This window comes from Vipera berus (assembly GCF_964194415.1).
Source record: "Vipera berus genome assembly, chromosome: 2".
Lineage (NCBI taxonomy): Eukaryota > Metazoa > Chordata > Lepidosauria > Squamata > Viperidae > Vipera > Vipera berus.
In genome coordinates, this window is record NC_138203.1 from 252,503,289 (window position 1) to 252,517,363 (window position 14,075).

Consider the following 14,075-nt stretch of genomic DNA (forward strand, 5'->3'; position numbering starts at 1 on the left):
GTTCTGGAGTCAATAATAACAGAGGTATTTGCCAATGTCATTTAATCTGGCCTTCATAAATCAATCATTTTGAAACAGTTGTAAAGCTCTGGATCAAGTGTGAAAACTATTGGTTCATAGGGTCACCGATGCTAATTTTAAAATCTCTACCGTTCTAAATACAATTCATGCACAAGCCATTATTTTCTCATGTTCTAAAGCTGAATGTATATCATGAGCCATTTAAAATTGTGTAACTACGGGAATGCACTAGAACATGATTATGGCGATGCCCTGAGCAGCTGTACCAAAATGTCAAAAGGGCTTACACAGCTGACATAAGCTACTCAAAACAGAATATGGCAGCACCTCCATAAATTTTCTTGCTCCGGCTAAGCCTTGCTTAATTTAGCTATACCATATGTTTCAATCCTCCCTCACTCTTCCTGAAGCATCATCTAAGACAGAGCTGTGTTATTCTCTCTGACGGAGGGTGGAAAAATACCCACACACAAACACCTAGGAACACTGAAGATTTTTTCATAAGGCTGCCAAAGGAATTACAATCCTTTTTACTATTCGGGCAGTTGTTTTTTTCCCCCAAGTACTTGCCCCCGTGGTTATTTTTTATCAATAAAGAACATGTCTGAGTTCAGCCAGAACTCTGACCAAGAGGACTTCTGTTCAGGAGAGATAGATGAAGATGAAATCTTAGCAAACCTCTCTCCTGAAGAACTGAAGGAACTACAGTGTGAAATGGAAGTCATGGCTCCAGACCCCAAAGTGCCAGTCGGCATGATACAGAAGGATCAGACGGAAAAAACCCCGACAGGAAACTTTGATCATCGATCTCTTGTTGATTACCTGTACTGGGAGAAGGCCTCCAGAAGAATGCATGAGGATGAAAGGGCACCCGTCACGCTATTACCTTCAGAGGTAAGGAGCAGGAAATGCAAATATTCTGCATACAGGTGCTATTCCATATTTTATCACAGGGTTTGATCAGCACCTACTAACATGCTGCCATTTCCAATAAATAAATCTTGCATTTTAGCAGATGTCTATACTTTAAAAGAGGTTGTAGAATATTTTTTTGCATGTAATAAACCAGTACTGGGTCACAGCATGCCAGCAACCGGGCCACACAAACAAGCAAAGCCCCATCTGTGAGATGCAGGCAGCACACAAAACCACGCACCCTCCGGTCCACGGAAAAACCTCTCTCCATGGAACCAGTCCTTGGTGCCCAAAAGGTTGGGGACTTCTGTAGTAAACTAAGACATACTAATGTTTTAATTTATTATTCCTGCACTAAACCTGCAAACCTTTCCTGGCTCTATTTTTTTTATGGCTCAGGTAACTTTATGGATCCCTAGGATAAAATTTACATCTCCAGTCTGGTTGAATAATAATAAAAAAGAACTTTAACAGAACAGTCTAAAATATATGATATGCTACTACTTATTGTTACCTGATACAAAAATATAAAAAGCTATTATTATAAAATAATCTTGAAATCCCAATCCAACCAACCTATTATATTAATAATTAAAATTCCATAATGCTTTTTTTTACTAATTTTATTGTGTTTATATTCCTGTTTACCTGGGCAGCTGAATAAATTTCCTTAATAAAAACAGGAATAGCAATAGCATATACTGTCACAGTGCTTCACAGCCCTTTCTAAGCGATTTACAGAGTCAGAGTATTGCCCCCAACAATCTGGATCTTCATTTTATTGACCTTGGAAGGATGGAAGGATAAGTCAACCTTGGAGTTCGAACCAGTCAGGATCAAACTCCAAGCTGTGGACAGAGTTTGCTTGTAATACGTACTGCATTCTACCCATTGCACCGCTATAATGACTAGCTATTAGATTAATTAAATTATGCAAACTAAAATGTTTCTTATATGGAGAAGAATATTTCACAAGATTTTTATCAGAGAAAACCAGGAAGATTTGGGGGGGGGGGGAGGAATCCATAAGGACCATCTTCACCTAATAAAGCCCATCCTCCACAAAGAGCCAAATGAACCTGCCTAAGCCATAGTATCTGGACCTTCCTTCAGTGTCTTCTCATGTGTCTGACTTCATCTCCCATGAATTTCCTAAGTGTGTGGGCTACAACTCCCAGAATTTATCAGCAATGATCAAACTGAATGGGGAATTCTAGGAATTGAAGACCACCTATGTGCAAATTGCCATGGTTTGGAAACATTGACTTAGTTCCTTAGAGAAAATGATATACAAAGTGTCGCACTTTCTAGGTTGTTTCTAATTTGTTAGATGTGTTTCAACTATTGTCTTATGATTTAGCATCAGTGCAACACTGGATATCAGTACAGAGAAAGTTGGGTGCTAAAGTGAACTCTGAGAGCAAAATGGTGTTTTTCTACTACTGCTCATTCAAGCTAAGAAATCACGCAGCATGAGCATAGGGGTGTAGCTTTGCTTGGTGCTTCAACCAAGTCCTGAAAATATTATGTTGTACTACATCAACTTTTTGAATGGCAAGCCAGAAAGGTGATTGCGCCTGAGGAGACTCAGTTGCAGAAAATGGTAAAAGAGAGAGAAAGAGAGAGACAGAGAGAGAGAGATGCATATATAGAATTTCTGAATATGAAAAGCTAAGGGATTGTTGTAGTAACATGCACTGATGTGCTAGAAAAATGTACCAATAAAAACAGAAGCACATTGAAAATCTGCTGCAAAGATAGTAATTTCTTTTTTTAAAAAAAAATCTTGTCACTAAAGCATGGGTAGGCAACCTTGGCTCTTTTATGACTCGTGGACTTCAACTCCCAGAATTCCTGAGCCAGGAATTGTGCTGGCTCAGGAATTCTGGGAGTTGAAGTCCACGAGTCATAAAAGAGCCAAGGTTGCCTACCCCTGCACTAAAGGCATATATGTAGCAAATAAAACATTAACTAATACAGTCTGTTGGGGGGAACACAGGTAAAACAATAACCAAAAGCTTTTCCCAAACAGTAAACATCCAATAGACAGGATGCGTTTTTTAAAAAAATCACAAAGTAGCTCTGGAGAGGCACATCATATGTATAAATAAATGGATAATGGGAATTCCTGCATATTCATTCCACGCACTTGTGAAACACTAGTGGGGATGCTGAGTCTCAGAACTTCAGTGTAAAGTACTTTCTTTGCAATGCAGACAGCAACAAATATTTAAATTTGAGTGTTTAAATCTTCATAGTATTTAGATAAATATCATGTAAAGTATCACACAAGTCAGCTTTCTTTACATTTCATGACCTAGAGAAAGGCTGAGGGATGTGATCTATCTCCAGAAGGCTGAGAAGGGCAGAAGAGCAGTAGACACAATTGAGCCCAAAATTTATGTTGCTAGGTGAGAAATTTGTTAAGTGAGTTTTGCCCCATTTTATGACTTTTTTTGCCACGGTTGTTAAATGAATCACTGCAGTTGTTAAGTTAGTAACAAGGTTGTTAATTGAATCTGGCTTCCCCATTGACTTTGCTTGTCAGAAAGTTGCAAAAGGGGATCACATGACTTCGGGATATTGCAATCATCATAAACATGAAGCAGTTGTCAAACATCCAAATGGAAATCCCATGACCCCGAGGATGTTGCAATGGTCATAAGTGTGAGAAAATGGTCATAAGTCACTTTTTTCACTGGCATTGTAACTTCAGATGGTCACTAAACAAACTGTTGTAATTCGAAGACTATCTGTAGAACATAGGAAATAGTGTAGATATATTTTAAAAAATGGGTATCCGTGAGGGCAAATGTGTTTGATTTTCACCTGAACACTTTGGGTAGGCAGGCAATCAATAGAGATATCAAGGGATTGGTGAGTGACTCTCAGCCAGAATAAGAAAGATTTCACAGATTCCCAGGAAAAGACTGATACTAGAATTACCAGAATATGCAATGTAGAATACAATTAGAATCTTTCACCTGGCCCTGAGGAAATCTTGTCTCAAAAGGTGTTTTTTTTTCAAAAGGCAACAGGATAGAAAAAAACATAGTAGACTTGACTTTGCGATGGAAACAAGTTCACCTCACACTCCTTTTTCTTAGGAGGTAATTCTTAGATTAAAGCATAATAAAATGGATGAATACTATAATAAGGGATGCTTTATATTATTTCTCTTTCCAAACCAGTCTTAGCAAATGATGCTTGGGGGTTCTAAAGTGATGATCCCTCCATCCAGCAGATGGGGAAGGAAAAGAGATTGTTGGAAGAGCAAGGAACAAGACTGAAAAATTACGTACATCAGAGGTCTTCATACTTGGCCCTTTTATGACTTGTGGACTTCAACTCCCAGAATTCCTCAGCCAGGTATGCTGGCAGAGGAATTCTGGGAGTTGAAGTCCACAAGTCATAAAAGGGCCAAGTTTGAAGACCCCTGAATTACATCATGGGTTTTTCCAAATGATATGCATATTTCAAAAGGGGGCAAGCACGAAAAGACACATAAACAGGATTATAACCAGGCTCAGGTTTTTTATTCCACATAGTATAAATGGTCTATTCCTTCCATCTATACATATTAGGTCCAATGGCTTACCATAAAGTATGGCCTAAAGAAAATCTGGACCAAAAAGTACCAGAATGACTATTTGGTGCAACCGTGATTCTTAGACCATTATTTTTTTAAAAAAATATTCTTTTTTTGTCAGTCCTTGTTACAAAACTAGATTGATGTGTGCAAAGACAAAAAAATAGTTACCACTCATTTTTTTTAATATAGGAAAGACAATTGTGCAGCATGTAAACCTGTGTTTTGTTGACTAGAGAGTTAGCACAAAGGCCACTGAAATCTAGTTTCAGAAAAATAAAGTAGACTTAGGGAATGGCATAATTTAGGGCTGTAGTTTATACAGTGTCCAAACTCGCTGAATTCCAGTAGAAAATAACAGTAGGAGGAAAACTGGTATGTTGAATAAATTCCTATTGCTATCTTGAATACTTAGACCTTTGTTCATCAAAACAGGGGGGTTTGCAGGGGTGAGGGAATGGATGCCAACATAAGCGCTACATGGCTTAGGGGCAGGCTACCTATATCCCATCCCATTGGCCCATCCCATCCAATCAGGCAAGAAAGGTATGATCCCAATTGGGTATGATCCCAATTTCTGCCGCAGGGTCTAGGAAGAGAGCCTTCTCTGCTATTGCCCCCACCCTGTGGAATATTCTTTCCCTGGAGGTGAAGCAGGCCCCCACTCTCCTGGCCTTCTGAAAAGGAGTCAAAACATGGCTCTGCGGCCTTGTGTGAAGACCCTAGAGCAGGGGTAGGCAACCTTGGCTCTTTTATGACTCGTGGACTTCAACTTCCAGAATTCCTGAGCCAGCATGGCTCAGCTTGGAAACCTCTCTCTTTCACCTCAGCATAGCTGACTCAGGAATTCTGGGAGTTGAAGTGCATGAGTCATAAAAGAGCCAAGGTTGCCTATCCCTGCCCTAGAGGATCACACAGCTCTGGGGCAGGCTGATGCCCTGACAGCTCTCCCTTCACCTTTTAACTAATTTTAACAGCGTTTAATCATCCTTGCCTGCTTCTAAATGTTTAATGTTTATATATTGTCTTTATATAACATTTTACTGCATACTGCCCAGAGTCCCTCTCAAAGGGAGATTTTGTCTGAAATAGTATAGGGTTTCCTGCTTGAATAGGGGGTTGGACTAGGAGATCGCCAATGTCTCTTCCAAATCTGTTATTCTGTTATTCTGAGATGGGTAGTTCAAAAATGTGAAAAATAAAGGCTTAATGCAAATTATATTTATATTTATATTTATTTGATTTATATACCGCCCTTCTCCCGAAGGACTTAGGGCAGTGTACAGGGCAATAAAATACCAAAAATACAATACAAAAATTAAAACAGATTAAACAATTGTGCCCAAATATAATAAATTAGTTAAAATCAGTAATTAAAACCCAAAACCCATCACCCATCAGACCAGGCCAGCTTGTTCAAACAAGTGAGTTTTTAGATCACGTCGGAAGGAGCGAAGGTCGGGAGCCATCCGGAGCTCAACCGGTAGACAATTCCAAAGAGAATGCCCTCCCCCTGGGGGCCATCAGTCAACATTCTCTGACCGGTGGCACCCTGAGGAGGCCCTCTCTGTGGGAGCGCACTGGGCGAACGGAAGTTGACGCCGGCCGCAGGTGCTGCCTTAGGTACTCTGGACCCATGCCATGTAGGGCTTTATAGATCATCACCAGCACCTTGAATCTCACCCGGAGGGCAACTGGAAGCCAATGCAGCTCATGAAGCAGAGGTGTAACATGGGAGTATCGGGAGACCCCCAACACAACTTGCGCGGCTGCATTTTGCACCAGTTGAAGCCTCCGAGTGGTCCTCAAGGGCAACCCCATGTAGAGAGCATTGCAGTAGTCTAACCGAGAGGTCACGAGCGCATGAGTGACTGTACGCAAGGCATCCTGGTCCAGATAGGGCCGCAACTGGTGCACCAGGCTAACTTGGGCGAAGGCCCCCCTAGTCACAGTTACTATATGATCTTCTAAGGAAAGCTGTGAATCTAGGAGGACACCCAAGTTACGAGCCCTATCTATGGGTGGTAATAACTCCCCCCCCATAGTAAGAGATGGAACAATCTGAATTTTACGGGATGCCGGCACGCACAGCCACTCAGTCTTGTCAGGGTTGAGTCGAAGCCTGTTCCTCCCCATCCAGACCCGGACCGCCTCCAGGCAACGGGACATCACGTCGAGGGCATCACTGGGGTGGTTTGGGGTCGAAATAAAAAGCTGGGTATCATCAGCATACTGATGATAACCAACTCCAAAGCCATGAATGATCTCACCCAGAGGCTTCATATAGATGTTGAACAGGAGAGGCGAGAGGACCGACCCCTGAGGGACTCCACAAACGAGAGGCCTCGAGGTCAACCTCTGCCCCCCTGCCAACACCGACTGCGAACGTCCCAGGAGGTAGGAGGAGAACCACTGAAGAACAGTGCCTCCCACTCCCAACCCCCTGAGATGTTGCAGCAAGATACCATGGTCGATGGTATCAAAAGCCGCTGAGAGGTCTAATAGGACTAGGACAGAGGAACAACCCCTGTCCCGAGCCCGCCAGAGACCATTCACCAGAGCGACCAATGCCGTCTCCGTGCTGTGCCCGGGCCTGAAACCCGATTGGTACGGGTCCAGATAGTCAGCTTCCTCCAGGAACAAAGGGAGCTGATGCGCCACCACGCTCTCAACAACCTTCGCGAGAAAGCGAAGGTTGGAGACCGGACGGAAGTTATTTAATACAGCTGGATCCAAGGCAGGCTTCTTAAGGAGGGGTCTCACCACCGCCTCCTTCAAGGCGGCGGGAAAACTACCCTCACTCAAGGAAGCAGTTATCACTGCCTGGAGCCAGCCTCGTGTCCCATCTCGAGCCGCATAAACCAGCCAGGAGGGGCACGGGTCCAATAAACACGTGGTGGAGCTCAGCTTCCCCATGATCCTGTCCACGTCTTTAGGAGTCACAGGATCGAACTCCTCCCAGATAACATCAACAAGACCGCCCATGTCCTGATCGTCAGACTCTGCCCAGTCGGATACACACACACACACACACACACACACACACACACACACACACACACATATATATATATATAAAAACAAATTCATCACCTTTCTAAGTCTTGGTCAAATAATGTGGTAAAACTATTTAAAATTATTTCAGCTCTTAGCATTTTGTTTTTACAGAGACCCATCAGAGAACACTCTGAAGAAAATGTTGCCAATAATAGCAATGAAAAGCCAATGGCCAATAATGCTGCAAATGAAGATATAAAGGATTACAAAGAGAAAAATCAAATGGATGAGGAAGAGGAAGAAGTAGAAGAGGAGGAAGAAGAGGAGGAGGAAGAGGAGGAAGAAAGAGGAGAAGAAGAAGAAGAAGAAGAGAAAATAGAAGAATCAGAGAAGAAAGATATGGAAACAAAAAAACTTTATGAGAATGGCAAGAGCACCAAGGAAACTAAAGGATCATACACAGAATCAGGTGAAAAAGAAGGAGAAAATGAAAAGAAAATTTCAAAGTTAAATATTCCCAAAAAATTAGCTCTAGATACTAGTTTTATTAAATTAAGTGCACGGCCTTCAGGAAATCAAACTAATTTAGAAGGGAGTCTAGAAAGAGTCCGGAGAAATGACCCAGAAATGACAGAACTCAACTTAAACAACATTGAGAACATCCCCAAGGAGATGCTAGTAGACTTTGTCAATGCCATGAAGAAGAACAAGCACATAAAAACATTCAGTTTAGCCAATGTTGGGGCAGATGACAATGTAGCTTTTGCCTTGGCCAACATGCTGCGTGAAAATAGGAGTATCACCACTTTGAATATCGATTCCAATTTCATCTCAGGCAAAGGGATTGTCGCCATCATGAGATGCCTTCAGTACAACGAGAAGCTTACAGAGCTACGTTTCCACAATCAGAGAAGTATGTTAGGTCATCAGTCAGAAATGGAGATTGCCAGGCTCCTGAAAGCCAACCCCACACTTCTTAAGATAGGCTACCACTTTGAACTTCCAGGACCCAGAATGGTGGTCACTAATCTCCTTAGTAGAAACCTTGATAAGCAGAGACAGAAAAGGATGGAGGAGCAAAAAGTGCAACAGTTAAAGCAGCAGAAAGAACTCATCGCTATGTTGGAGAACGGACTTGGGTTGCCTCCCGGGATGTGGGAATTGCTAGGGGGACCAATGCCGACTTCAATGATGCCTCATTCAATGCAGCCTCCAATGACGCTGGTTCCCAAAGCCCCACCGATTGGCCGAAAAGAGGAACCTGCTAGAAGAGAAGAGCCAGATAAAGAAAGCAGTGGTGACCTTCCCGCTTTCAAGATAGTAAAGCTCAAGAGAGTCCAGCGCAAACCTTCTATCCAGGAATATGTAGAGCCAACTGAAAAAACTAACCTCAAAGATGTGATTAAGACCCTAAAACCTATTCCAAGAAGGCGGCCCCCTCCTTTGGTTGAGATCACTCCAAGAGAGAAGCTACTTAAGGATATTCGTCAGAGTAATGTAGCTTATCTGAAACCGGTAAGTAGGGAGTGGCCCGAGCAAGAAGGAATGTCTTGCAGTCTTGGCTCTTTACTTGATTGCTGCTCTTAGAAAAGGCAGAATTGACAGCTGATAAAATGTGATTAGTATTGACAGGTAGTCCTTGGCTTACGATGGTAATGGAACATGCCCATTACTGTCATGTAGCAATGGTGATAAAGCAGGTCATCATGTGGCTGGACCTGTTTTACTACCTTTTTTTTTTTTGCAATGATTGTTAAATGAATGCTGTGGTCATTAAGCAAACCCGCTGGTTTTTTTGTTTTGTTTTTTTACCAAAACCTGGAAGTAAAAGTCAGGTTTGGGCAAAAAATATTGTAAATCACCATCACATGATGCGTGCAAATGGTTGAAATGCCAATTTGCCAAGCATCTGAAATGTACGGCCAGCCATCAGAACTTCAGAACTGAGTTGTAAGTATTTTTTGGGATGGTGAGGGGGGTCTGTTGGTAACTTTGGACAGTTGCTGCTGGTTGTAAGTCAAGGGCTACCTATAAATGCTTTTCTCCTTCACAAAACTATTCAGTTTTAATCAGGGCTTTTTTTCTCATAGAACGCCCAGAATGGAGTTCCAGCACCTTTTTTGGATGAAACCTTGTAGGGTAGACAAGGCAGGTTGTATGGTGTGTGTGAGTTCCAGCACCTTTTTTTTTTTTACAAAAAAGCACTGGTTTTAATTATTATACGATTTCTTTCTTCAGCACGGAGATTTCTTTCTTCAGCTTCATACTCTTCAGGAAGTTTGGATTTCAGCTTCCAACATAGCTACAGACAACAGATTATGGAAACCACATTTCCAAAACTCTGGGAGGGGAGGAAGCACCAGCAAAATGACTAATTCCCCTAACTTCTAATTGTAAAGAAGGATAAACGTTTACAGGGTTAAGTAAGGGGGAGGGAAGCATTTTGTTGCCATCATTACTAAATCATTATAAGTAAACAAAAAGAGAAGCCCTACTGATCTCCTACAAATGATTTAGAAATCTATTATCTTCTCCTGATTTATGTTACTGCTACTGCTAAGCTTGTAAGCCGCCCTGAGTCTTCGGAGAAGGGCGGGATATAAATGTAATAAAAAAAATATTCTGCTCAGCCATACAAGCCATTTTACAACAATAACTGTAGAAGATAACACTGATCTTTTCATATGCACCTGCTCATAAAGTGTAGGGCAGAATAAATATTTCTTTGACTAGAATCAGAAATAGTCCATGCAGACAAGCATTCTGTAATGCTTAAATGGCTTTCTACATGTTGGCCTGTGATCTTAGGAACATTCTTGTCAAGGGGTGAATACTCAGTTGAAACAAGGAGGCTTAGTAAGCTTCTAAGTTGCCCATCAATGGTGACTTCTAGCGTAAGGTAATCTGGTAAGCCAAATTGATACTACAACATTTTATAAGTATCTCTAATAGCATTATAGGTATTAGGACGCTGAGCTTGTTGATCAGAAGGTCGGCAGTTTGGCGGGTCGAATCCCGAGTGCCGTGTAACAGAGTGAGCGCCTGTTACTCGTCCCAGCTTCTGCCAATCTAGCAGTTCGAAAGCACGTAAAAATGCAAGTAGAAAAATAGGGACCACTACGGTGGGAAGGTAACAGCATTCTGTGCGCCTTTGGCGTCTAGTCATGCCAGCCACATGACCACGGAGACGTCCTTGGACAAGCGCTCGCTCTTCGGCTTTGAAACGGAGATGAGCACCGGCCCCTAGAGTCGGAAACGACTAGCACGCATGTGCGGGGGAACCTTTACCTTTACCTTTACTAATAGCATTATATGGGCTTCAACTTATGAAGTACTTGAAGTACACATCTCTGTGCTTCATGCATGCACCTGCACACACTCAAGGAAGTAGATAAAAGAAAGCTAACAACCACTGCACTTGAGAATGTTTACAAATCCTTCAAAGGTGGGATGAGGCTTCTTAAATGCCATCTACTGAAAGCACTGTAGGACATGAAGTGCATTTCCTGCCACAGTCCGCCCTTCTCATTTACACAGCGGGCTGGAGTTCATACTGAACCAGCTCTGGATTCAATGTCTCTCTTTAGATTGATTGGGATGCCTCAGACAGAAGCTCTCACTTGAGAAAAGGCCAGTATGTTGCACCTGTTAATGAGTGAAGTCATTCCCAGTAGTAAATTATGCCACCCTCAGAAGTGCAGATATAAGTTTCCAAGATCAAAGCCAAGCTGTATGTACTACAGCTAATGGTAGTTCATTGCACTATGGCATTATGGGTAAATTATCTTTCCAAAAGAGAAAACGTAGGAAAATCCTAGTCAGTTTCAAATGTGATTGATCAGTTGATTGATTTACCTTCTGCCTTTATTATTTGTATAAATAACACAAGGCAGTGAACATACCTAATACGGTATTCTTTCCCCCTCCTACTTACCCCACAACAGCAACCCTGTGAGGTGGGTCAGGCTGACAGGGAATGACTGGCCCAAGATCACTCAGTCAGCTTTCATGCCTAAAGCAGGACTAGTACTCACAATCTCCTGGTTTCAAGCCTGGTGAAGGCCAGACATAATGGGGAGGAAAAAAACACAACAGGAATTGCAAATCAAGCTTAGAAAATATAAACGTTTAGTAATGAGTGAAAGACAAAAACTGCATTGAGATAAAGACTTTGTCACATTTCAACACAGATTTGGGTGTAATCAAGTTAAAGTTCTAAATTTTGTGTTGAATGTGGGGGGAATCAGTACATTAGCTGGGATGAAAAAATATATAATTTATTTTAAAATTTACAATTTATTCTAAATATGCATAGACAATACATTTCTACTTGCAAGTGGGAAGAACTAACATTATTAACATTTTCTTGTTTGTCAGATTCTTTGGGAAAACCTAGTTAAGTATTACCTAAAATAGGAATTGCATTGAGCTACATCTGACCAAAAAAGTGATGATAACTATATATTTTTAAAAAGCTATCATTCCCCTGTGTATAATATATACTGTCCATAAAATACCATAAATGAGACAAGAAGAAAAATGTAAGTACATTTGAATGTTTTTCAACTTCTAGCTGCCTATGAAGTAAGAAAAGAAAACAAGGTTAAGGATTTTTACCAGATACATAAAATGTGATGTGATTCCAGAATGTTGTCTCCCTGATTTATTATGTCACTTGCACTCAATACGGTGGCAACTTTGTTGTGCAGTGGAAACATAGTTTGGTGTGGGATACCAGAGCAAAGTTTTTATTTTTGGAACAGCAAAATCCTGAGTTGCTGAACAGCATTTTTCTGCAACCAAGTTACTTTCAAGCAAAATGGTTTTACTGTATGTTTTGCTGAATAAGAGCTGCTTTGATATGTTTTGCCAGAAAGCAAGTCAAGAAATTGTTTTCCACTTTACCATGTATTTTGCAATGTATATGCTGTTTCTATCATTTAAAAGCTTTCTCTCTGGCCGTTCCCTTCTCCAGTTCATGCATTTTATTACAATTCCCACACAGGTACCTGTTCCCAAAGAGTTGGAATAAACCACCCTGTTCTGCTGAAGGAAACAACTAGAAAAATGTCCAGTCTACCCAAGCATTGCTTCAGAGGGTTTCAGGAATTGATTCCTTCAGTTGGGTGTCATGAAAGTATGGGAACAATGTTTAAAGCATGCGGTCTGTTGAAGTGATGATTGCTGACTTACGATCTCAAGCAACCAGATGTATTTTTATTTTGGGGAGAGGCAGAAGTGGAAAGGGCTACTTCACCTGTCTCTTTTAATCATTGTGCCATCACGGTCATCAGGTCTTCAGTAAAACGTACTGTCTCCCCATGGCCTTCTTTCCAACATTTTACAGAAGCACATTGGGCATCCTACTGTGGTACTATTGTTTCATTCTTCCATTCACCTGAAGTTGTGTGGCATACCTGCCAGTTTTAAAGCCTTATCCTTTTGTTAATCAAAACTAATTTTATTTTTATTAGATGAAGGATGTTACAAGAGAAATAAACAGCAAATTTCAGATGAATATATCTGTCCTTAACTTGAGGTAACTGCTGTGGAGATTGTATAACTACTGCCTACTAAATATTTAGAGTAGGGGCTTCTCTTCTTAAAATGAGTGTTCTCTTTTAAGCTTTCTGGATACCACATCTTTAGGTCAACAATAGTAACTATGATAACAACCTGGCTCAACAGTAGTAAATGCAAAAGGGATCTATGCATCAAGGTTTTTCAACCTTTTCACCTATTGTACCACTTTTAGGATATGGTAACATCCGAGTACCACCAGTCGTCTAGCAGGTGTCAAAAACTTGATGACCAAAAAAAGAAAAAAATGATGAAGTACAGGTAGCCCTCAACTTATATAACAGTTCGCTTAGTAACTGTTCGAAGTTACAATGGCACTGAAAAAAGTGCCCCCCCAAGCCATAGCCAAGCAAGACACCTGCCTGCCTGGCCGGTGGCACTCTTCTTCCTGTCCGAGGTTTTCATTGTTGTGAGCATTTCTGTTGAGGATTGGCAGCGGGGGTGGGGTGGGAGGTGTTTGGTGTTTATTCCCCGTCTGCTGGATGGTTGCAGGTTTCGGTCACTTCACATGACCCTGGGACACTGTGACCGTCATAAATATGAATCAGTTGCCAAGCATCTGAATGTAAATCACAAGACCCTGGAGATGCTGCAACATTCCAGCTGATTGCAACTTCTTCTGGGCTCAGCAGAAGCGCCAGGATCAGCGCCGAGCTCCAGCTGATCCTAGCGCTTTCGCTGAGCCCTGACAGCCCTGTAGCTCCAGCCATCTCTCGCTCAGGCTTGTGCGGTGCTGCCACCAGTTCAGCTCATTCCCCTCCCCCGCTATCACTTTTCTAGGATGGTTGCGTACCATCTGGCAGGTGCCAATGTACCACAGGTGGTACCCGTACCACTGGTTGAAATGGACACTTGTTCTAATGGACACCACTTAAGTATGAGCCAAAAGTGAGCTCCAATTGCCAATAAATTCCCAGATTGTATCAACAAAGGGACAGCATCAAGATCACAAGAAGTGACAGTCAGTCAATAT

General features: G+C 41.7%; 1 protein-coding gene across 2 annotated transcripts; it reads left to right on the top strand.

Moving 5' to 3' along the window:
* Positions 1-430: 430 nt before the first annotated feature.
* Positions 431-13,034, top strand: LMOD3 (leiomodin 3). 2 transcript variants are annotated; one of them, XM_081318647.1, is made up of 4 exons: positions 431-915; positions 7,694-9,037; positions 9,613-9,682; positions 12,528-13,034. In XM_081318647.1, the coding sequence occupies exons 1-3, from the start codon at positions 622-624 to the stop codon at positions 9,658-9,660; spliced, it is 1,686 nt and encodes a 561-aa protein (XP_081174773.1). In that variant the 5' UTR covers positions 431-621; the 3' UTR covers positions 9,661-9,682; positions 12,528-13,034. The 2 variants fall into 2 exon arrangements, with proteins under 2 accessions (XP_081174773.1, XP_081174774.1); XM_081318648.1 differs by lacking the exon at positions 9,613-9,682.
* The last annotated feature ends 1,041 nt before the right edge of the window (positions 13,035-14,075 follow it).

What these genes read in the sequence shown, in the direction of transcription:
- LMOD3 (XM_081318647.1), top strand. Translation starts at nt 622, where the DNA reads ATGTCTGAGTTCAGCCAGAACTCTGACCAAGAGGACTTCTGTTCAGGA. An exon ending in TCACGCTATTACCTTCAGAG is followed by an intron (nt 916 to 7,693) that starts GTAAGGAGCAGG and finishes TTGTTTTTACAG; the next exon opens with AGACCCATCAGAGAACACTC. An exon ending in ATGTAGCTTATCTGAAACCG is followed by an intron (nt 9,038 to 9,612) that starts GTAAGTAGGGAG and finishes TTTTTCTCATAG; the next exon opens with AACGCCCAGAATGGAGTTCC.